The sequence below is a fragment of the Embiotoca jacksoni genome, unplaced genomic scaffold, assembly GCF_022577435.1.
Source record: "Embiotoca jacksoni isolate LCO1_2020_lvr unplaced genomic scaffold, fEmbJac1.0.p SCAF_10, whole genome shotgun sequence".
Classification (NCBI taxonomy): domain Eukaryota; kingdom Metazoa; phylum Chordata; class Actinopteri; family Embiotocidae; genus Embiotoca; species Embiotoca jacksoni.
Genome location: NW_027185230.1, coordinates 14,932,509 through 14,954,972, shown reverse-complemented (window position 1 = coordinate 14,954,972; position 22,464 = coordinate 14,932,509). Strand labels below are relative to the sequence as shown.

General features: G+C 39.4%; 1 protein-coding gene across 1 annotated transcript in view; it reads right to left on the bottom strand.

Moving 5' to 3' along the window:
- The window catches only part of map1b (microtubule-associated protein 1B), a 38,023-nt gene extending 27,991 nt beyond the window's left edge, over positions 1–10,032 (bottom strand). The window contains exon 1 of the mRNA XM_069168816.1: positions 9,957–10,032. Within this exon, the coding sequence (XP_069024917.1) occupies positions 9,957–9,990 (34 nt within the window). The 5' untranslated portion in view covers positions 9,991–10,032. The remainder of the gene's footprint in view (positions 1–9,956) is intronic.
- Between the last annotated feature and the right edge of the window lie 12,432 nt (positions 10,033–22,464).

Below are 22,464 nucleotides of genomic sequence, written 5' to 3'. Positions count from 1 at the left end.
TTGAATGTTTGAAGCTGAATGTACGAATTTTACGACTTTATTGCGAAATAATCACTTTCTTGCTGAAACTTAGATAAAAAGAGCAAAACCAGCAGAAAGACAGGACACGGGGGGAAACCAGCAAGCCTGCTTACGTCCAAATATAACAAAATCCCGTAACTAATTAACAAGTGCTGTCTCATTTTTGTAATCTATTCAAGTGTAAACACAACAATTTTAGTGGAGCGCTTACCAGCTCTAGCTTATCACTGAATATCTAGCCCACAGATACGAGAGATATTAATTTTCATTCATTTAAGGTGATTTTCTTTCCTTAAAAGGCAGTTTTTTTCTTTCAGTAATTACTTTGGTACATTAAGTTTTGGTTGGTGGGGGTCTAATGCAGCTGCTTAGCCTACTGCTTTGTACGCCACATGTTCCCAGTTCAACCGGTGCATTAATACAACAGTCCACTGACACTTTTCATTGGAAATACTTGGCACCCGCAGCTCAATATTGCACATGGCTGCACCTTTCCCGACAGCTCGCAATGAGCTGGAGCGGCTAATAGAGCCAACTCTGCTCAGTGATGAAAGTAAATGCGGTGAGTAGATGTCACCCTTGTTTTCTCAGCTAACGTTACACCAAAGCACCGAAAAGGGGAAAGATACTCTCTGCTGCTCTTAGTTTTGAACAATAAAACGTATTGATGCAGTGAAAACATCCAGTTTGACGTGTATCAGTGATGAAAGAAAGTATTTTCAACATCATAATTAAGTGTAAATGTGAATATTCTCTTATGGGCCTAACAAATCAGCATTAGATATAATAAATAGGCCTGTCACTCCATTAATAGAAAATGTAGAAATAAAGACCTCCCTGTTGGACTACACATACTAATTTCCCATCTATCAGGCCTACTCCTTCCTTTGGTCAGCTCTGTACACTCTCACCCACGGTTTTTAATGTTGAAACATGCTGTTCTGTGCTCTCGCGTTTCCATACTGTGCTGCTCTGCATCTGTGGGTCTCCGTGCCGGCTCCTGCCAGTTTTTGAAAGGCTCAGCTCAGCCGTATCTTATCTGACCCCTTGGCTGTAAGTTATCCACCTACGGGCTGACTGATATTCCTCCAAAGCTTTTACAGAAACTACACACCCGCACACGAGGGCAAACAAACAAACATACATTCCTTCGGCTGACTTCATTTTGACCTGCCCTTTAAAGCAGTTTAAATGGGTATCAATTGGAGTGGGAGGTTGTTTGATTTACCCTGAACAGCTCCAGCCGGAGACACATTCGCTTTAAACTTTGCTTTTGTTTGTGGACGATGGCTGTCTCGCGCATCCTGTGTCGGGTTGGTGCGTTGGTTGCGCACATCCTCAGAAATGAACGCATATGCAAAATGCAATATGACCACTAAGGGTGGTGTAAAGGCAGGGTGGAGATTTTTTTTTTTTTTTTTATGCAAAACATAATGGAAACAATTCCAAGAGCGTTACGTCCATGCACGGCAGAAAGTGCTGAAAATACGGAGTGTGGATGGTGTTGATGGCATGTTTTGCCCCCAAGTGATCTCAGAATCAACAAAGCAATGAAATCGTCAATTGTCATTAGCACACAATCAGAAAAGCACTAAGTGGCTGAGTCACTTTACTAAAATGAATACCATATACGGACTTTGAGTTAGAGCCCAAAGGGTTTCTATTATCTCATGTCCACAGAGTTACTTTTTTAATGTTACTGACTTCACTAACCAGGCAGGTTTTATCACTGTTTTTCTGTGTTTTCACTTCCTTATTCCCAGAGGAAGAGATAGAGAAGTGCTCTTAATTTTTGGCATCCCCAAGCAAAACTGGCAAATGATACAACACGAGGCTCAAATGAGCAGATGTTTGAACTTCTCACTGTTTAAAGTTCAACTGTTTTTCATTGATTTGACTATCAGAAAAAACAACAACTTTGTGACCAGGGCCGCAGCCAAGCAGCTCTCAGTTACTTTACTTTACACTTTTTTTTCCCTTTGCATGATGAATATATTATTCTCTGTTTGTTGATTTATGGACACTTGGGGGGGAAGTAAACACGAAGTGCAAACACATTAATAACATTGACATATTATCACCTTAAATTATTGCTGTTAGAGCAAACTTGTCAGCAATACTGCTGCTTGTTTACACATCCTGTATAACAAAGGGAGCAACATTAGCATTCATTAGGGTCTGAGACTGAGTGGTGTGAAGGTCCTATTGTTTTTTGTTTGTTTTATTGTTTTCTATTGTGTTTCTGGCCATCTGGAGAGCATTTCTATTGGGTCGCTATAATTAGAAATCTCATAATTGGCCCTGATCCTTATATTCAAGCAGACATGTTTAACTTTACTTGATATTGTAAGTTGGTATGCGTAATATTAACACAACTGAATTTCATGTTTCAGGTCTCTTAATATTTACGTTATTTAGATGTGAAAGGGCAGTGTCTTCTTTCTCCTTTTCTTGGGTCTCAACCTGAACCAGCCCCTGTGTGTCTGCTTAGTGTTCGCTGGTCTGTGACAGCAGTGGTCAGGGCTGGCCAGCATAACTGTCCTCTGCCAACGAGGATGCCAGCTGAACTGATCTTACTTCCAAATTCACAGTGTTTTCTGGGCTGACTGTTTATGAAACCAAGTAAGGCCAGTTTTCAAGAAGCCAAGAGACAGCCATCCTTGGGAACGTCTCGTTTTTATAAATCGTCAGGACAAAATCGAATTATGGCCACATGGGAAAAGGCGGTCTACTCGATGCGTAGTTTGTCAAGTTGATCCTCACAAACAGCCATGAAATCACCTAATCTCACTTCTCATGTAGTCTCTTTTAAGTGAAACTGAGCGGAACCACAAAATAAATTCCTAGTAATCTCTTAGGATTTATGAAAAGCAGCATTTTTTTCTGTGGGACAACTTAACCAAAATGTTTGATACAGACATTATTTATTTGAGAAATTACCTCTCAGGAGCCAACAATATTGTCTAAGTTGCTACACTTAAAAGAAAAAAAAACCTAAAACGTTAACCTCAATCACAAACTATTACAGCACCACATATTCTCGTAAATGTATTCCTGCAACGTGAGCTGTTTAAAAATGAATATCTAATATCTACCTAGAGATGAATGCTTGGTGTATGAATGCAAAGCTGACCTCTTCTCCGCAAGAAGTCTTGAAGCACCACTAACTGGAAGAAACTGCATGTGTTTGTGAACTTTTGTGTTGAAAAAAAAAAGGTATTAAAAAAATAAAACCATAAGCAAATAAATACTGCCTGGTACTGACTTTGTGTTGAGTTACGGTATGTTGCTCAGCATGAGTTTTTTTTTGTTTTTTTTGCCTCTGCAATAATACAGCTGTCTCTTGATCCATTCCTGGGGCATTAGACACGGCAGAGACTCTTTAACAGCTCCTCACAACTACAGAGATGAAACAAAATGCTCACTCAGCAATCGCACACAGATTTTCACTCACAAAGGGGCAAATGAAGCACACTGAAATGTAAATTGAGAAGTCCATTATCAGACATGCCCACAAACATGCCGACTCCAGCGGTTTTGGAGAAGCATTAAATGTCCCCGCGTTCTCTGGGAAAAAAACATTTATCTTTGGCAGATCACACACACAGTTATTTGGCCTGGAGTCTCTGGTCATGAGGGGACACCATAGTCTGCATCCTGATCGCAGACGTAATCCAGAAAGGGTCACTCAAAGAGCCGTGTAGCTCTGACTCCTTTCCCACAGAAATGAGGAACAGTAGCTGAATAGACAGCAGATGCAATCTGCTGCGATATTTTCCAATAACAGCCTTTAACCTATCATATCAGTGGAGTCAAATCACTCGGTCATCGGGTCGTGCCCACAGTGTCTCTTGTATGATAGTTTTTTTTTCTTAATTTAGAACAATTTACAATCAATCCTGCAAAAATGTCAAACTATCTCAAGAGTCTGCAGAATACTTTACAGATAGTTTGACATTTGCAGAGACAAACTGCTTTCTTGCTAAGAGTTAGCCAGTTAGCGAAGCACGGAAATAGCTTGGTTCTGTTCAAAAGTAACGACATCCTCCACGGTATGGTCCGCCTTATGGTTTGTTTCAGTATTATATACGATTCATACGCAACACGTGACAATATTCACAAAGCTAAAGAGCCAGTTAGCTTTGTTTAGCGGGAGACAGCGAGCTTACTTCTTCCAAAAGATAACAAAATCTATCAAATAGCCGTTTTAAAGTTCACTTTTGAACACAAAACAAATGAATCTCATTTGTTTAATTGGTCCTGGTTAAGCTGGTTTAAATATGGTCTACATTTAGTGGATGCAATTTCTATCTTTGATAGTTAAAATAAAACTTGTTCATGTTAAAATAAGAGATGGTTGCTCTTTGGAAATTTAAGGCCGCATTCACTCATATTCTTATTTTTGCTATCGCCCGTTCTGAGCAGGTGGTTTTAATAGGCTACATATGTAGAGCTGAAAAATGAGGTCAGGAAAGGCACGAAGGTGTGGGTTTTCATTTCAGTTTGGAAGGCTGTTAAGTCATAATTTGTATGTATTATCTCTACAACATACATTTCTTCTTATCTCCTTGTCGATTGTTAACCACTGTTACATAAATCTAAGTATATTTACCCATCCTGTCTCAACTTGTCATGTTGTAAGACTTCCAGTAAGGAAGTAAATTCCAGTGAAATACTGCCTGAAAAATGTTTTTTTTTTTTTTTGCCTGATTGACAATGTGCCAAAAAAAAATTAAAAAAAAAAAAATCCAAGTATTTCACCATCTCTCCAGCAATTGGGACATTTTATGAGTTCAAGACAAAGGCAGTTATGGGAATTAAAAGGTGCATTTAAAAAAACAAGAATGTCTCCAGAAGAACCGGATTGCTGATAAACTAAGACAATTTCTATTCATTCACAGGGAAGGTAAAAGTATTGTTTTGTTTTGTTTTTTGAAATTGACTGTCTGATGAGCTTCTTCAATGCAGCATCAATTTACAACAAGAATTCATACTCCAACTCTTTCCTCGAAGTTTCATCCTACTTGTCGATACAAGTTGCAAGTGTTGAAATTATTTTCAAATCGGCAGCTCACTTAGGATCTCAAGCATCTGAAAAATGTCAGTATGAAAAGGTTTTTGAGGATAAGATCTGTTCTTCTAATTGTCAAGTGTGTTGGACTGTTCAGCAGATGTGGCCACGGTTGATGTAATTTTATGATATACAGACTCAGAACAAACTTCAATCTGATTAATTGCAAATAAATACAAAACAAATGAAACCTTACGAGTAAATATGTGGTTTTAAAGGGGATTTAAATAGCAGCTGATGCATGTTACTTGCATGAAAAAAAAAAAAAAAAAAAACGGAGAAATGTTTCTTTTTAAATATATGATATATCAAGTTTCAGTCTGTCCCTGAAATCAACTCCCTTCAGTCTAAAAGTATAAAAATGCCACATTGATTATATCTCATCATGACTCAGAAGCACTCTTTTATCTAAAAAGCTCCGGCCTGGATCCATCACTGCCTGACGCATGAATCTCATCACTATTTGTAGATACATAATTTGCAAACAAACCACTATATTAATATGTTTATAGCTTTTATAAATCCAGACTTATCAATTAATGTGTTTCAAGCCCCGTTGGGGGGCAATTCTTTCCATTCTACTCTTGCTAATAAACAAGCACATTCCTTTAAGTAAGTCACTTCAAGGGAACAAAACTGGGTGGTCGTACTGTATGTCTCTCTACAAACAGAAAAACAGAAAGTGTCACCAGCGTTTCACACATCTGTGATACGTCATAGAGGAGTGATCGCTGTGTGCAACTGTGGGTGAAACCACCGTAGTCAGGTTTAGGGTTAAGTGTTGTGAATGACTCAACCACCTCAAACACCTCTCATTCATAGTCATTCACTTTCTTGCCCTTAGATGAGACGATTGATACCACTATCACGTCTGTGAGGTAATTATGAAACCAGAGCCAGCTTCTGGTTAGCTTAGCAGAAGCAGGGGGGAAACAGGTAGCACCACCCCCCTCCCCTCTCCCTCTGAAACTACCAACACGGTTAAAACTTAACCAGTCAACACGTCTTTAAAAAAAAAAAAATCTATCCACATAAACAGTGTTACGTAAAAATGATAAACTGTGGTTATTAGAGAGTTTGTACATATTCAAACGTATACTTTTGAATAAATTAGAATTATCTTATACACATTACGTCACGAAGTGCAGTTTTATGCGTCACTTAATTAAAATGGGTTACTGTGATTAGTCATGAAATAATTAATTGGCAGATTTGCCTGTTTTTGAGCTGATTGAACCACAAAGCTAATGTTAGCAGTTTATAGTGAAGAGTACAAAAAAATGATATACACTTGACATATACATCATCCTATCGAAGCTGAAACTTCATTAAAGCTGTTTGATAGTGACGAAAACATTTTAGGTTTTAAATCATCTTTCACAAAAATAACACAACATTGTGCCGATAACATTTGAACTCAGTTAGTAATGTTGTTTAAATTGAAGCTTGTGATGCCACACTGATTTCCTGAAGTTTTAATGTTGCAACCTGATTTTGTAAAGCGCAGTTTGAAACTAGCAAGCAACTGAGAGCCAAGGAAGGACTTTCGATTCAAACTTAAAGGATTAATGCTGGTAGAACAAACTTTTTTCATTCAAAAAGTCTAAACTTCCCTTTCATAATACCAAACAGTTTTTTTTTTTTTTTTTTTTTTTGGTCTTAATTGTCCGAATAGGTCAATTGACCTCCCTTCATGTCATTTGATTGAAAGTTAATGTGATAATCCACATGTAATGTTATGTCTCCAGTGGGCCATTGAGGAGTAGTGGGACTCATGGGTGACGAAAAAACAGAGACAGGACAAACATCAGCAATCTTAAGAATTTGAGAAGGAATTTGCCTCCACATACTGTATCTGTGGAAAAAAAAGACAGCCTCTTGATATTTGGCCATGCCCAATTCAGTGCCTACGTTTCAGGAACGGGATACTATGCGATGGTTGACACAAGTCTTTGTATAAATAATGTCATAATACTATCAATCAGTATATATAAAACATCTGGACAAAAAACATTCCCAGGCCACATAAATGTCACGCTGCCCTGGAATTTACCACATCTCCAAACCAGGAAAGGACAAGTATTGGAGGATTTACATGTACGCTCTCTGTTGTAGGATTTACTGGTGACAGAGAAAGGAGGAGTGTGGGAAAGTTTGCAAGGTGGCATCTACCTTGTGACGATCGGGGTGCATCCTGACGGTACGACCACTACATGAGGACTTTGGTCAAATACAACTGAGCAATAATTTACGACAGGGAACTACGTAGAAAATGCAATCAGGAGCATCTTGACGTCACTGCAGCGGGATGTGACACATGCTAACAAACAGCTCCTTGCTGCGCTGGGTCCAAAAGTGGCATAAGGGGGAAAAAAATTAGATAAAAGAACATTGAACCTCATTGAAAGAAAAAAAAGAAAAAGTTCAAAAAAATGAATAGGCTAATGGGCAAGAAGTAAAAAAAAAAAAAAGAAGGATTATTTCTACATTTTCATGATCTACTGGCATATTTTATTGGCTAATTTAACATCTGGTAAAGGGACAGCAGGTGAGAATTTTCCATTTGGCAAAAATATAGAAGTGATGTTGTTTAGCGTGCGTTGTTTCTGAAAATATTGAGAATTAAATATGTTTATTAATCTATTTATATCCTTACATTTATTTCCACATGTTCTGTATGATAATGAAAATGTTGGAAATATGAAAATAATTTCATATTTTTTATATTCTACAAAAACTAAATCAACAGGAAAAAAAATCAGTCTTCATTGATTGCCCAATCAAAATTAATTGATTGAACAAAATAAAGAATTATTTATTTCCAGTCACTTTTAGTCCCCATATGTGTGATCATGTAGATAAAACGTCACATAAAAATCCATCTAAATCACAAAATGTATCCTAAATTACACATTTAATAATGTTTAACTTTCCCTCTGTACACTGACTCCAGGTCAACCAGGTCAACAGATGTATATTGTCCTGTTTAGAAGTAGCTGCAGTTTTGATCTAGCCTTTGACAGGAGTATACACGAGCAGCCAGGTCGAAAGAGGAAAGTCAATTTGGACTTTAAGAGACTCTTGTGTAAATGAAACGGGCAGACAAGTTTATCTCAGCTCAAACAAACCTGCATGGATCAACACAGCAAACCGGAATGAAAAAGACAACAGAGCAAATGACCTTGACAACTGATGAATTGTGGAAAGTACTGGGAAATAACATATATATATATATATATATATATATATATATATATATATATATATATATATTGATGCACATAGGAGTTGATGCATCTATAGGCAAGTGGCCTGATGAGTATGTTACGTACATTTTAACATAACACAAAAACATACTGTTCATTCCCACACATGCAAAATAATGCAGAAATACTAAATATAACAATTGACAAAAGGCCAGAATGTAGCTGGGCAACAAAATCCAGACCAGACCATCATGTTATGTCAAAAAGGGAAAAAGCACAGGTATATTTATCACCAATAAGACTGGATGCCTTAAACTGTTGGAATAAAACTGAATTTATTGATGCATATAACACTGGATGCTTAAATGTGCCAAGACTGAGCAACTCCTGAGATAAAATATCTTGCATCATTTCGTGATGAAATCCTTATCGGTTACAAAACTGGTTAGATAAGTGTTGGATACAGGCAACAACTGTTGTTATGTCACAACTGAAACCAGCATTCAACCCTTAATCCTTCCCTATTTTCTCTTATTTGTGTTATTCAGGCTACGTGTCATCAAATATGTGTTCAGTTTGGAGTCAAAACAACAGTGAAAGAGCAAAACACAACTGACAAGAGCAACAGCCGCAAAGATGGGAGTGAATACAAGACTTTGGATTTGAAAGGATTTTGACTGCAGTCAACTGGCTGATTAGTTTCATCTGTGGCAATTCAGCCGGCGGTGAGTTTTTCAAAAAGCTAAAAAGTGCGAAAAATCTAGAGAAAAATCACACGCAAATGTTTTTCTACACTTTTTACTCAGGCAAATATAACTTTTAATTTCAGTTATACTTGTGTTTTTTTTATAAACACTGCAAAAATAATAATAATGCCACATATGTAAAAGTAACACATGTCCAAACTTTCAGCTTTGCCTTAAGGCAGCCTTTGTTTCAAGAGCTTGTGCAAAAAAAACTGTCTCTGAATGCAGCTTCTAATTAGCCTGGATGATTAGGTTAATCTGTGCTAATCAAGGAGTTGGGAGAGTGGAAAGAGGAGACGAGGCAACCTGTGATATTTTCTTGATTAAGTAGTTTGTTCATTTTGAGTGTCTGCTGTCAAAGAAGCCTTTTGGGTTTGATTATTGTAAGATAAAATAATGAAAAGCCCTCAATAAAAATTTAAAAAAAAAAATCACATTACAAACTGGGATGTTAAACCTTCCCTAAATATCACAGAAACAAATTCCATCCACATATGATACATTTAAAAATCACGCATGCATCTTCCTGCTTCCTTGAAATTTCACCTCTGTGAACATAACAAAGCCTCAATTAGCAATGGCCTTCTTCGTCAAAGGAAACTTTGTTATTTTTCAACCTGAGCCCTATTTTCCCATCGTTTTGGGTCAAAGTGACAGACGAGGGCAAACATTTTTAAAAACCGGTACTGAGTGAGAGCGCTTCAGTTGGTAGATGCAAAAAAAAAAAAAGGCTGAAATGCAGTCGCTCCCTTTCAATGCAAATATACTTAAAGTGCTTCAATTCTTTATATGATTGTCTGACCTGACATCAGCACACATGAAAAGCAGGGCAGGATAAGGGCAAGAGAACAATCCCTCAATAAGCCAGCAGTACGTACAAAACTGCCTCACGACTTAAGTAAACAGCATTACCTCCACTCGGCCCGCAGCAGGGCTCTCCACTCATGGAAACTTCTGACAGCCTGCCGCGGCGTTTGGTGTAGGATTTCCGCTCCTCCTTGGCTGGCGGTGGTCATCCCGGCGGTGGTCACTGCCCGAAACTCAATCTGAACCTGTCGGAGGCAAAAACAAAGACTTTTGGAGGACGCACATTGAGGAGACGCAGTTGTCCCCAAGAATTACATGGCAGCCCTTTTTTTTCTCTCAATACTAAACCAATTTCAAAAATACTGGAGCATTTGTCACTTCAACCCAAAACAATGGGTAAAAAAGGATCCGGGCTGAAATATACCAACGTTTTCTTTCTAACATTTGTTACAGGATTTCATGCCGTCGATATCCTCGTCTTATTTGAAATGCGCTGATGCTGCAGCAGATACAGATCTCTGTCATTGAAAACCTGATCATGTTCACAGTGTCCCTGTTAAGCGAGGCACTGCGCATTTTTATTACCACACATTGCTGATGGGAGTCAATACTACAGAGAAGATTGCTAATTTGTGTTGCCCAATGACTTTTATGCTCACAGTAAACACAATTGATCAATTGAGCGGCCAACAGTGTTGGCTAAAAAGAGAAAAAGAACACGATACTTTGTGCAAGAAAAATACTCCTGCAACACTAAAATAAATTCCCAACAACAATGTTTGTTGGAGAGTGCAACTGCTCAGATGACAAAGCAGCCTAAAATTTCGGACATGCCGCAAATTCAACCGTTCATTCAACCTCTTCAAACTGTAAATGAAATGACTGCGTGGAAGCAGGTTTGGCATGAATCTGAAATGAGCTTGGAGCGACCAATCCAGGGCTGATATCGGGCTTTGATCCCCACAGTCTCTGCTCAGCTTTACATTCAGTTTCCAGGAGGCACAACACTGCATCTTCAACAGATGTCAAACTACTTTTACGTGCTATAATATAAATGTAGGGAGGTGGGGTGGGTGTGTGTGGGGGGGGAGGCAGATATGATTCTTCTTTAGCAAGTCTCCAGCCGTGTGCTAACTTGAAACGAACTTGTCTCCCGGTCTCGGTCAGTTGGATTTAACTCGAGCGGACGGTGAGAGCGTGAGAACGAGAAGGTGGACTCTGCGGACAGCCTCTCCAACATGAGATGTGTGGAGTTCAGCCAAGTGCCACAGTTCTGTGAAGAACACGTTTAGCCACGTAAACTGTGGCACGCACAGCGGGAAGCTTTTGTTCCAAGAAACAAGCTCTGCAATAATGTTGCAACAATGAGTAAGACAAGGGGGGAGTTGTGTTTTGAGAGCTTCTCGATGGAGCATGTATGCATGCTGCTCAGCCGCCACACATGGAGGCCCGTCACACTGGCCTCTTTCACTGGAAGAAAAAAAAACACACCTCTTTTGTGTCCCTCCCCCCCACCCCCTCCTCCTCCTCCTCCGCCTTCACAGCCCTGTGATGAAGATGGATGACATTCTGCGGGATGTTTCCCTCCATCTCGTGTTCCTGTCAGTTTGGACACCGACCCGGCCGAGCTGGCTCAGGAAGCCGCCTGTGCAAGCAGTCGCTCTCAAACAGGAAGTGCTATTTTTTTTTATTTTGAGGGGGGGCGGGGGGGGGAATGGGGGGGTGCAAATATGTCATCACTCTGCCTACAAGCCCCCCGATGGCATTCTGAGAGGGACACATGAAAATACACACACACGCACGTACACACACACACACACACACGTCTGCTTGACATGATGGAGCAGTAAATCTTTCACAGACGGTGTCTGCTCTGTAACAACGCTTCGGTTATCACATTTTGTCCCACCAAAAAAATAAGTGCGCCAGAGACGACTGCGGCCGAGCCCTTCGCTGCTGCCGACTGTTGCTGTATTGAGCAACAGTCTTTCTACATAGTTGATATAAGGAAGTTAAAGAGGTGATTAGTGCATGTCAAAAATGTTATGTGCTCATCGTTATCATATCTTTGCTTTGAAAATATTTCACAAGTTGTTATTTAGCTTGATATGATGCTGTGGGTTTTTTTATTTTTATTTTTATTTTATTTTTTTTTAAAGCTGCAACAAATATGTTGACAAAGGGATCAAATGATAATTTCAAATGGGTCACTTGCGGTAAACTCGTAAAATGGTCACCTGATCTGCAGTTTCCTGCAGCTCCACGGAGCCTTTTAGCTCTTTCAACCCTTTGTTGTGGTTCACAGAAGGATACTGCTGTTTTGGTGTTTCAGCCACAACTGGCAGTTGTTTTCAGTGAAAAAGCTCTGATAACTCCGCTGGTTACGACATTCTCATCCATTTTAAGACCAGTTAGTGCAGCAGTTTGCGCGCAGCTCTTAGACAACATGGCCGTACAGTAAAAAAAAAAAAAAAGGGAAGATCAAAGTAGCCGTTACTTCCTGCTATTCTTTGAAGTTGGCGAAGCATATATTTCTAAATGTTGTGCAGTGGTAGAGCTGGAGGAAGTGATATGAACAGTCGTAGCAACACTGGCAAATATCGAGAAAAAAAAAAAAGAAGTCTGTAATTGTCCTTTACATGGCGTTGCACTCACATTTGCAGAGGGTCTTTACAGCTCGGTGGGTTTGGGTCCAAAACATACATCACATGATGGTCAATGCTGACTGGTTGAAGGCTGCTCTAATAATTTCCAACCAAAATAAACCAGAGGTTTACGCCCATTGGGATGCAACAACTGGAAGCAACCCCTTTCAGAGTGTGACCATGCAGACCCATGTATTCATGAAGTGAATTATGGGTCTGGAAGCACCTGGTAAGAAAATCAGGAATTTCAAAAAACAACCACACCACTAAAGAGCACACTGTCTGATTATTGATTAATGCAGTAATATGAAACAATGTAGCAAGAAAAGACCACTGGCCTTTTTGGGAAACCCACATCAGTGTTCAGTACATCAAAGCTTTGAAGCGCCTGAGCAAATGTTTCTCTTTTTCACAAAGTCATTTATTTTCCTGCAATGCTCGGTTTAATTCAGACGAATGTAAGCAGTGCGTGTTTTATATTTTGCTTTCCGGGATTTTAAATCCTGCTCCTCCTCTCTGGCTCTTTTCCCTCTCACTTTTCACTGATAATGACTGCAGATTTGACAGACTGGGCAATAAAACTGAAAAAAGCAACAGCTATCATCCCAATTTAGTTGCGCAAACGTATATATTTCATCTGCTAAAAGGTTGTTGAAACTGTGGTAGTAAAAGGAATATTTTTGTCTGATGAAGCTTTTAGGCAACGAACAAATCTTCCATTGAGCCTCTGTTTCATCGGACGAATTCCACTGAAATCAAACAGAAAATCAGCTGGAAGATGAGTGATTGACAGACCAGGGTAACTACAGACCGGTCACGCAACAAGCTATAAAGCTCTCCTTACATTTTACCCGTATCCTTTTCCGGTTGTTTGATGTGGTGTCAAAGATGAATGTCTGACCAGAGAACCACAGTTTGGGACAGATGGACAGGAATCACACGTGTTTGTGAGGATGTGAAGTCAAAGATCATTGGAAAGCAGCAGAACTTTCCCCCTCGATCCAACAAACTCTCTGAGAACAAGCAGGGCAAAACTCACTGTGCATACACATCCTGTCCTCAGAAACACAAACACGTGCACACGTAAAAACTATTTAGTGATATTTCTTCTGTGTATCTGTTCAGCTGTTTCTCTGACTGTGAGACAGCCTCACCGTTAACTAAGCTGACGCATTTACAGAAGAAAATCTTGTTCCTCAAGTTCCAACTGTCAACACTGAAACGCCCTAAACCCTTTATCTAGTGTCACCATCAGATCACAGCTTCCATCCTTCTGTGTTTCTGCAGTAGCAATATCAATATTTATCATTATAACATCAAAGACAGCTTCACATATAACCCAAGTAAAAAAAAAAAAAAATCGTATCTGGGCTAAAGGCAGCAAATCTTTGTAAACAAAAGCAAATTCTAGATTGATGAAACTGCAGAACATCTGACGATTGCAACTGACGAGCTTAAACGTGTGCAACCTGTGGAGTTCAAGCAAGAAAATTGAGTTTGTCCAAAACAAAACAGAGTTAAAAAATCTCATAAAGCGGTCTAGATTGGTGTCCTTGATTTTATATCACATATTTACCCATAAAAAAAAACCTTGTTTACAAATGTGTGAAAAGAAAAGTGCCTGAGGAAACCCTGGCAAACAATCTGAAATTACAGTGATTATTTTCCAAAGTATAGCTGCCGATCAGATGAGTCTCATTGCCAGTTAATTTAGACAAAGGTTCACTTGTGTCCCTGTAGGTACAGTAGCAGTTATTATATTTTGTTCTGAAACTTGTAGGATGCCCTCGGGATGAAGTGGGGGCAGTAAGAAAAATGTTTCTCGGTTGTTTGTTCGAGTACACATGAAAATCTGCATGCGTGTGCACTTGCAGAAGCTAGATCTCAATGTTTATCTTATCCTCATCAAACGAAGCCTAATTGACAGGAATATTAAGGGTGAAATATGTAAGGTTTTTAGTTTTAAATGTAAAAAAACTTTAACTAAACTTATCTCCAGTGTGTAAAGAAATAGAATTAGAAAAAGAAACGGCTGACGTGATGTCGAAAACCTCTACGTATCCGATGGAAGGCAGAACTGTGACTCACTATCGCCTCCTAATGTACAAAGTGGTATTGCAAGCAATGACCTAATATTTACATAGTGCGCTTTTAAACAACAACAACAACAACAACAAAAATGTCCGGACACACAAGCGCACACCTCCACACTGTCTTTCTGGTATGCAGGGCAGATTGCTGCACAGCAACCGTCATCGTCAAAGCACGTCTATTGTGAAGGAATGCCGAAGCTGACAGGTGCGGCACTGTGGTATCATAGCAGATGCCAGCGTTCACAGCTCAAGACTAATGACTGTCTCATTAACTTCTGATATGAAACACAGGAGAGTAAATCTTTCACTCTTTGTCAGGAGAAACATTTGTTTCTCAAGTCAGAGGAGAAATAAATGCAAAAATGTAACTAGAGTCTGCTCTTTCTGGTGATTTTTGCCAAATACGGGTTAGTACCCCCCCCCCCCCCCCCCCCCCAAAAAAAAAAAAAAAAAAAAAAAAGTCCCCACACAAGCGCGCCGAATGAAGAGACAATTTTTAGGGTTGGTCATTTTACAGTAAGTTAAAAACAGGAGAGGCTCATGAACTATTTTAATAACTATTGAGTTTTGATTTGAATGCAAGGGCTGGGTTTGTGGGAGGTTGTACAGAAGCAAACAGGTAATACAAGCAATACATGCAATTAGTAATGTTAGTACTTCTGCTGTTGAGCTATTAGTAAAGTATCCCAGCAACTAATCACTTACTAATTGGTTGCACATTTTATCTGCTTGTTTGCATTTGTAAAGTGTTTTGAGAACATGCTACATGGGGATTTTACACTTTCAAATAAGTAGAAATTGAATAAAAATGAATGACTTCGAGTAATATGAAACGAGTAAGTGATTACATTTTTCAAATATGTTAACTTAACATTAACCACAAGGGCAAATTACATCAACGCGGCATGAAAGCCAACTGAGAGATGATATTCGAGCCATCTCTGTCACATCATTCTCCAAAGCTGTTTAGTTTAACATCAATTTCAAAGCTACAGTGATGCTTTCTCGTGTAAATAAATGTCCGTTAATTTTAAACCCCTGCTAAAGAAAGTTCACACAATTCTGAGTGTGCCAATCACCACCAGGTAAATCGGTCTGTTTTATAGTATGCAGAGTTTTTACATCTGTTGTGTGGTGAAACATTCCCGCGCTGCAAACCGAGCATGCTCAATGGAGACTTCCGACAGCCGAGTCAGCAAATTTCCGGTTTGGCTTACGCGAACGTAAACTGGAATAGAGCGGAGTGACTTTTCGAATGTCATCAGACTGAATGGATCAAATTCTCACTGTGAAAAGAGTCATTTTGCGGGGACACAATGTATTTGATTAATTCACTATTTTTCCAGAATACATCCACCATTTTACGGCCGCATCAGTAACTACGGAGTGAGTGAGGATGACGTAAGCACGTGTCAGCAGGGTTTTTGTAGTTATTCTCACTGGCAGAAAGGGGGAGACACAAGTTCTGCAGTGCAGGTTTAAAGTATAACTTTAATTCGCACTAGTGGATGCCTGTTTGGATCTCTTTTGATCTTACATCTATCTTGCCAAATATATTTTTCCTAAGCCCCACCACTAGGTAAACAGAGGATCATCACCACTGTCTTTCTATGCTGTTTAGCTTCGGAAAGAGATGATATTATGGCATTCTACAAAATAAGATTTTCCTCTTTAAGGGTCTATTTCCCTTTATAAGTTTCCTCAAAGCAATATGCTTCATTGCTCATAAGACATGTGCAGTATGCCATGCAAATTGATGGCCATACTTCAGCAGTGTAAACAACCAGGTCAGACAAGGTCACCCGTTCACGCAGCTGGTTCCTGCCGAGGCTTGTTGGATCTGGTCCGTTGGGTCAACCGAGGTGAACCTATAACTCTTGAACCTTGTTTGTGTATAGGATGAAAGGCGCATCTGAGGTTTTGGCGTATGTCTTAATTTGGTAATTGTATAATGCATGTCCCCATGTCTGTCTCGCACAAACACAAACACCGCGAAAGCTGTGGGACGCGAGGCGCTTGATGTTTGCTCATCGAGCCGCCGCGGGGAAATACTTTGCAACTGTCGGGACTTGTTCCTCTAAAGCTTATGTTAAAACCGCACCTGAGTGTCGAACTGATGAGCATAATTATAGCCATAAGTGTCTGAGGTTCTTTATGAATGTACTGATTGAGAGGGAAAACCAGGTGCCGATTAAAAACAATGTCTACGAGCAAACAGATGCAGGAGAGCGAGCGTGCGCGCACACGCGCACACGCACACACACACACACACACACACACACACACACACAGAGAGAGAGAGAGAGAGAGAGAGACGGGCGCAGGAGAAAGCACACTGTCACGTGATTCTATCACATCCAGGAAGAGGAGAAGGATCCGTCTGTGTCCAAGAAAAGAAGTGACGGGTCAGATGTGTGACAGTTCAGCCTGCCTCCAGCAGGACTGCTGGGTCTTATCTTTTCACACACACACACACACACACACACACACACACACACACACACACACACACACACACACACACACACACAGTACTTCTCCTGCAGCCAGCAAAGATAAAGCACAGTTGTCTCCGTTTCCAGCATGTGTTACCAAGATAGTACAGAACAGGTTGTATGTTCCATCCAGAGTCAGTGCTCATTCGGTGATGAGTCATGACCCAGAAATGCTACATCCACTCAGGGGTGGAAGTTTTTAGAGCAATAAATAATCCTACTATTAGTTCAGATTTTACACTCATTGCAATGCAATTTGAAGGTGTGTATATAAAAGTCACACGGACATTTTGTTCTCTGCAAAAGAAAAGAAGAGACAAGGAAGTTTGCAGGTTTGTTATTAGTTTCCAAAGCAGAGTTGTTTTTGAAATGAGTACAGATCCCTGGGTAAGTTATGAGCAATATAAAAGGCTGCAAGACGGAACTCCCCCGTTCCAAAATGGCTAAACATTAACATCACAGGGATTTCCAGACAGTGGGCAGTGAGCAAGTTCACAAACTGCTATTATATCTGATTTATTACTGCTTATGAATACTAGATAGGGTGGAAAGTTACAGGGGATTGGTCATGATTTTCAAATTTTCGAAGTCAATAAATAATTTTAAAAAATGTAATCGTTTTTGCGAATCGTTTTTTATATATGTTTTTTACTAGTGCCTGGTTACCACCACCAGTAGGGGGCGGTAATGCCCTTTAAAGCTGTTTGCTAATCAACCACCATTAAGCACTGCAACATTAGATGCTGCAGTACAAATATCTTGAAATATGCAAAAATTACTACAACCAACAGAAAGTTCAGAAGCAGAGTAGATGGTCCATCCACAGGTCAACAATCAATCGCTAACTTAACACGAAGTAAGTTTAATGTTTGACGAACAGCAAACAGCAGCTCTCCTCTCAAAGATGAATCTAAAGACACGATTCTTATCAGCTCCGTCCAAAGTAAGTTTTTTTCCCCGAATAATAATAATAATAATTAATTCATAATAATTATAAATAATAATAATTATTATTATTATTATTAATAATAGTAATAATAGTCGACTAGTTCCCAATGAACATCCAATATTATTTTTACATAAATTCCCAATCCATAATAGTATATATTTAATGAATGATTGTGTAAAAACTGTTGTTTCTGATTGCCATTGAACAGAATCGGTATCCTCTTGGAGTAACACGCTGTCAGCGCTCTGTCAAACGTGCAGACTGCAGCCAGCTGAGCAGCTTCCTGCCCTCGGTTCTCTCAGCGTTTATGGATGCGCTTTTCATCTTTTTTACAACAACTGATCCCACTGCTGATAGAATTTTTTTTGATCGTTTTTTTTTGGGGTTAAACCCAGGAAATATCCTCCTCCCAATAAGTTCCACCTTTAACCCCTGGCTGTTTCACAGAACTGAGGGGAGTAACCTGACTCCCCGGGGGACATGGGAAGTTGGAGTGGGACGTGTGATTAGCTGGACTTTCTCTGAAATACAAACAGACAAATCCCTTTATGTTACTTGTCTTTCCTGTCTTTATTTGAAATTTAAAAATTGTAGTCTGTTTTTTTTAATTTTTTTTACAAACATTAAATATTAGTGTATTTGACTAAAGGGGTGCAAGAATTGACATGGGAGGACGGACAAATCAGGACTTGCCGTTCAGTGATCTGTTCCCTGTTTTTTTAGAACAAAGAGGACCTTTAAGCTTTAGTAAGACTCTCCATCTGTTGGCAGTCGACACCATGTTGAAGCAAAACATGCATAGTCATAAAACCGCAACAGCAAAATAAACAACAAAATGCAGATCTGCACTTGTAGGAGAGGAGCAGAGAATGTGATCCTATCGGCACAGTCACATAAAAAAAAAAAAAAAAAAGAAACTGGAGCGCGCACATGTGCGAACCATAAACTGATCATTGATTTTGTCGGTTAATCTCCAAAATCTGTTCATGGATAGACATGTGGAGTGATGTCTCAGGGTTAAGGTGGAAGTGCACTTCTGCGGTTAATACATTTATTTACGGTAAATTGTGTTTTAATTCGGTCCCCAGCGAAGCCTGCTCTACCAGAGAATCTGACTTCCACATGACTCAACTCTTCACATTGGAGTTAAAATGAAGAGGAGGATGGAGGGTGGAGGTTGGTGGGAATGATAAGTTTGGTGTTCACGCCTCCCAGGGGAGCTCACAAAATGTCTTTGGCTTTCCCAGGCTGAGATAGGATTTTTCTTCAGATATACAGTCACCCATGTTCAAGTTCAGCACAGTGCATAGCAAATTAAAGCAGAGATAAAATGAGCTTTTACCAAGTGCTGACTGCTGTGACTCCATTACAGTGATTACACACTCATGTGCTCTCGTCGCTGACTACGCAAGAAGAAATCAGATAAGAAAAAATAGTTAATATTTTCCTTACAGTTATGATGACTGTAACGACGTAGCATTTGGGATATTATTGATCAAAATTACTTTGAAATAAAAGACATTTTAAGTCATAACTGGATGTTTGATAATGAAGATTTTTATGTGAATCTGTCAGATCTTTTTTTCTTTTTTACTTAAATGTATATTGAATAATTTCTCTGAAATGTCTTTCCATTGTTGTTCATTTTCTTTCACCTGAATTCTTGCATTTCACAGCTCAGCTAATAAAGGACATACCCACTTTATAATTGGTGTGAATGTGTTTACTGTACATATTATAATCCAGTGAATTTGTTTTAAAACTTTTTCAAAGATGCAACAACAACAACAACAACAATTAAGACTTTGCTTTCAGTCAATTTCCATGCATCTTCATTATTTGCACTTTTTTGTTGCAAGTTTATAAATTTCTAAAAGTAATAAAGTATTGGTTCATTTCAAATTTTAACATATTGCTAAATAAAATGTCGGCAGAAGAGCAGCTGTAGGATGAATCCTCGTCTCTGATTGGCTGTTCCTGCTCTGACTGTACATGTGATCAGTCATAACATCACTGACAGGTGATCTTAAAGGTGATCAATGCTGCGGTATTTCGATAAACATGTCAAACTCAAACCTTTTTCACTTCTAAGTGTATCGTTTCTTAGGTGGATTTATTTCATTAATGCAAGCCTGAGTGTTCTCAAAATTTCTTGACAAAGGATAATTGCTCTAATGCCACATGATTTACATTTATCTCAAAACTTACTTTTCTTACTTCTCCTTATCTTCACTTCTGGGAACCCAGAAAAATTAATTATGAAATAAGATTGCAGCGGCAGTGTCCCACTGATAATCGCTCAAATTCCGGTTACTGGAAATGTAGAAGGTGAGTCATGTATTGACAACCTGCTCTGTTTTTATGTTTGAAGATTGTGTTTCCTTCCCCTCATCCCATTTGGTCTTCAGCACGCTGGTAAAGTAAACAGATTAAGCGGATTAACGCATGGCCGCATGGAAAAATAAATGCTCGCTAATACATCTCACTCCTTTGCTATGGTGAATATTTGTGCCGTTTGCAGAGGTGAATTGGTTCACTAAATCTTGGCAGGTACAGTATATGGTGTACTGCGAGCATTTTGTTTTTTGTTCTGTCAACCAGCCTGACAGGTCGGAGCAGAGTGCCGGTTTTGATTTGTGCCACATAAAGCTCTACCCCATGTCTCAATCCACGTTCTCAATTAAACGTCCTACTTCGAGTGCATTAATGTGTTCACACTGACGAGTATGGCGACTACAGCATAGCTGAGAATCAAAGGTTGAACTCTGCTCACTCTCAATGCTCTCTTGGCTACGGAGCAGAAAAGAGAAGCTAATGGGTAAAGTGCCGGAAAGTGCAAAACCTTTGATAGCCACTAGGGGCTGGTTAAAAAAAATAAAAAAAATCCTCCAGCTCCAACAGCCTTCCATTCAAAATGTGTCAACTTCTCACATGAAATACAAAGTCAAATATTGATATCAATTAAATTCCCTCCTTATGATCAGTGTTCTGCTGGATCTTCTAGAAATAATTCCATAATTATTTAGATATTAGACCTCAAAGAGAGGTATGTTTGGAGGTGTGCCTGGTTTGATTGACATGCCTTAGGTGCAATCAGGTTGCCGTAGTATCGGTGGACGGGCATAGCGTCCTCGGGTTCTTAGTCAAATCAACCCCTCGCTCCTCCTCAGCTCTTTCAAATACAGTCAATGCTGGCTCCAAAAAAACGAGATGGCGACAACCAAAACGGCAGACGCAAGGTTCCAAAATAAATAGCAGTTCACGAACCGAAGGGCAACGTCACGGTTGCTTGCCGCTTGAGCGAAAAGCCCACCCGAGTCTGATTTGAAACAACACTACCCTGTTGAAATTCACGCACTACACAAAGTAAGTGTACTAGCACGTAGTGTGCAACATTGAAGTGTCCTAACCGAAGTGTCTGAAATGAGACACACTGCTAATAAACTTTTTTTTTTACTGCTCCGACACTATATACAGGCCTGAAGGGGAAGATCTATAGCTGGAATTTTAGTAATGATGAATCTACATTACCAGAACCCTCCAGCTTTAGAGCGCTTTTTTTTTTTAGCAAGTTTCAGTTTACTGTTAGCTGTCTGGTTGTATTGTTTCAGTTTCACTGCAATAGCAGATATTTTCCACTGGTATTGGTGGAGACCAAACACAGAGCTACAAGCGAGTGAATGTTGAACCTACAGTGTAATTAACAGGAAAAAAAATACCTCATCGTAAAAGGTGCTGTTATGAGTGACGTTCAACCTTCTCGGCCTACAGATCGTAAAGATGTAATCCCACCTCAAATATTTGACCCATTTGTGAAACAGTCACAGCAGACATGTCCCTGAGTGACATCATTGTTCTTGTTTTGCACTTGGGTTGAGCACCCCTGGGTGTTTACAGTTTTTCTCGGCTGCCAGCTGTCATGCCTTGACAGTTAAATGTTTGTTTGCCTCTTAATCATTCTGCCAATGCCACATCAAGTGCAAACCAGACTGTACTACCTGGATGGCCATTTTGTTTCAAGAGTAAGATAGTTGCTGCCCTGAAGGGGGGGAAAAAAAAAAAGTACAATCCAACATACAGGCATGATGAAGCAGAGGGGAAACTCTTTTGAAAACGATCACTGTACTAGAAATAAAATCAGTATCGACTATGTGCAAGGATCAGAAGGAATGGTGCAAGGGAATGTGAAAGTAGTCAGAGAAAATAATTCTCTACCATGACCCTTAAGCGGCTCCATAGTTGCGGTCTTCATATGAAAAATATTTGATTCTTTACCTGCTAGATGTTTGACTTTTATCACAAGTTGCTAGTATTATACTTTTTATTTGATATATTAATATTATTATATTATACTATAAAGGTAGCACACAAGGGGTTCATTTTTTTTTCTCTCCTGGAAACACCTGGAGCACTGAGACTCAACCATAGAGT